We start from the raw sequence: 2,500 nt of genomic DNA, 5'->3' as shown, positions 1-2,500 counted from the left end.
TGTGCGTGTGCGTCTCGGTAGCTCTGTAGACAATAAGGAACACAGACTGCCTCTGATTTCGGATTGAGTCGGGTTCAGCTTGGTTCTAGTTTCGGTTCCTATTTGGTCGAAGGTCCAGAAGTCTAGTCTGAGTCTGTAGTCCAGGCTACACTCTACACTGACCACTGCATTTATTCATGTAGCATTATTCATTTCAGCCCAAACGAATCTCATGCGAAGTATACAAGTAGGCCTGTACTCCTACAGGCACGGCAACATGGCTGTGTGTACTGTAATGCAGTGTCCAAAGTCAACTCCTTTTGCTGTTGTGGCACACACTGGGCAAACAGTGCAAATCCACAACAATAAAAACAGCTATTTTAAGGAGGGCCAGAGAATGTCCAATGAGGGGAGAGCTTCCTCTATCGGGAAACTTCCGGTTTCTGAACTGGTTACAGTTCCGAGTATGAGTGCAGTGAATGTGGGGATATGTTTTTTTTTTGTCTAGAAATTTGTGTGTTACATTCGAGGTATAATGATATACTCTTTGAAAGGGGAGGCAAAGAAAATACACAGCTGAGTATTATACTTTTGAAGTCACTTAGGCCTGTTTCTAATTAAAAAGCCTTTCAAATGCGTCAAAGATGTCATTCATTAATAGAATGCTAGCGTATAATGGGTAACAACTACCAAACCTGTAAGAAATCGGCATAAGTACTCATTCATTCAACTTTCAACCTATAATAATCCATATTGAACTTGCAGAAACTACAATGAAATATTTGATTTTTCAATGACAATCATTCCATAGACCCCCATTCATTTTGCACTCACCATCAATGCCCCCCCCCCACTCCATCAATGCCCCCCCCACTCCATCAATGCCCCCCCACTCCATCAGTGCCCCCCATCATTATACTAATGTATGCTCCATCCCCCTCTCCTCTCTTTCACTCCTGCTTTACTTCATCCCTCTCTTTCTTCTCTTTCACTCCTGCTTCACCTCATCCCTCTATTTCCTCTCTTTCACTCCTGCTTCACCTCTTTCTTCTCTTCTCCTTCACTCCTGCTTCACCTCATCTCTCTATTTCCTCTCTTTCACTCTGCTTCACGTCATACCTCTGCTTCACGTCATACCTCTCTTTTTCTCCGTCCTTAACTTCCCAACCAACTCATCATGCCTTCACTGGAGTTTGTGTGTGTTCATGATATCACTCGAGCTGGCTGGATGTCCAAGGGTGTGTGTGTGTGTGTGTGTGTGTGTGTGTTTGTGCGCACGCAAGAGAGAGAGAGTAAGTGTGTGCTGTCTGTGTGTGCTGACAGTAGTAAATATCTTTCCCCAGTGATACAGTGCTTTTATTTATGTCTGTCTGGACCGTGTGTGTGTGTGTGTGTGTGTGTGTGTGTGTGTGTGTGTGGACCGTGGACCGTGGACCGTGGCCTTGGAGGCTTCTCTAGCTCTGCTTTTTATTTTTATTTGTATTTTTTCCTGAAGCTGGCCTTGTGCTCATCCTGCTAAGACACTGCATCAAACAGACCAACAGGAAAACAGCTAAAAATATCTCCTCAGATCTCTCTCCCACACACCCCTCAAACACACCTTTGTGTCCCCCCTCTCACACACACACACACACACACACACACACACACACACACACACACACACACACACACACTCCATCTCGTTCTAACACAGGGCATTGCATAAATAGTGTTCCTGGATTCGAGCAAGTTGCCGACCCATGCGGTACACGGAGGCATTCCTTTGTGTTCATGTGAGATTGTCAATAGTGTAGTATGATGATAATATTATCATTTAGAATTCTACATTAACAGTCCTTTAACTTTGTGTGTCCCACTCTCTTACTCACTTACTATCTCTCTCTTGCACACACACACACACACACACACACACACACACCACACACACACTCACACTCTGTCAGGTGGAGCTGGCGCTGTGGGATACTGCAGGGCAGGAGGACTATGACCGCCTGAGGCCGCTCTCTTACCCCGACACAGACGTCATCCTCATGTGCTTCTCCATAGACAGCCCAGACAGCTTAGGTAAGGGGTGTGTGTGTCTGTGTGTGTGTGTGTGTGTGTCTGTGTGTGTGTGTGTGTGTGTCTGTCTGTGTCCGTGTCCGTGTCCGTGTCCGTGTCCGTGTCCGTGTCCGTGTCCGTGTCCGTGTCTGTGTGTGTGTGTGTGTGTGTGTGTGTGTGTGTGTGTGTGTGTGTGTGTCTCTATCTCTCTGTATGTTTTTCTTGCTCTCTCTCTTTCTGTGTGTGTGTGTGTCTATCTTTCTCTCTCTCTGCATATTTATCGCTCTCTCTTCCTCTCTTTGTGTGTATGTGTGTGTGTGTGTGTGTGTGTGTGTGTGTGTGTCTATCTGTCCTGCTGTTGACAGAGCTGTCATGTCCAGTGTGATCCCAGCAGCACTAATGCAGTCTGACCACCAACACATCTGCTACTCAGGAAACCAAGCCACTCACAGCTGACACATGCTGTCACATCACACAC

The 2,500-nt window shown here is 46.2% G+C and overlaps 1 protein-coding gene across 1 annotated transcript in view; it reads left to right on the top strand.

Annotated features, from left to right (window-relative positions):
* Nucleotides 1–2,500, top strand: part of LOC134087329 (rho-related GTP-binding protein RhoA-D) — a 20,027-nt gene that overhangs the window by 13,373 nt on the left and 4,154 nt on the right. The window contains exon 3 of the mRNA XM_062540765.1: nt 1,926–2,046. Within this exon, the coding sequence (XP_062396749.1) occupies nt 1,926–2,046 (121 nt within the window). The remainder of the gene's footprint in view (nt 1–1,925; nt 2,047–2,500) is intronic.

Source organism: Sardina pilchardus, chromosome 7 (assembly GCF_963854185.1).
Source record: "Sardina pilchardus chromosome 7, fSarPil1.1, whole genome shotgun sequence".
Taxonomy (NCBI): domain Eukaryota; kingdom Metazoa; phylum Chordata; class Actinopteri; order Clupeiformes; family Clupeidae; genus Sardina; species Sardina pilchardus.
The sequence above is the reverse complement of the archived record's forward strand: the minus strand, read 5'-3'. Positions and strand labels throughout refer to the sequence as shown.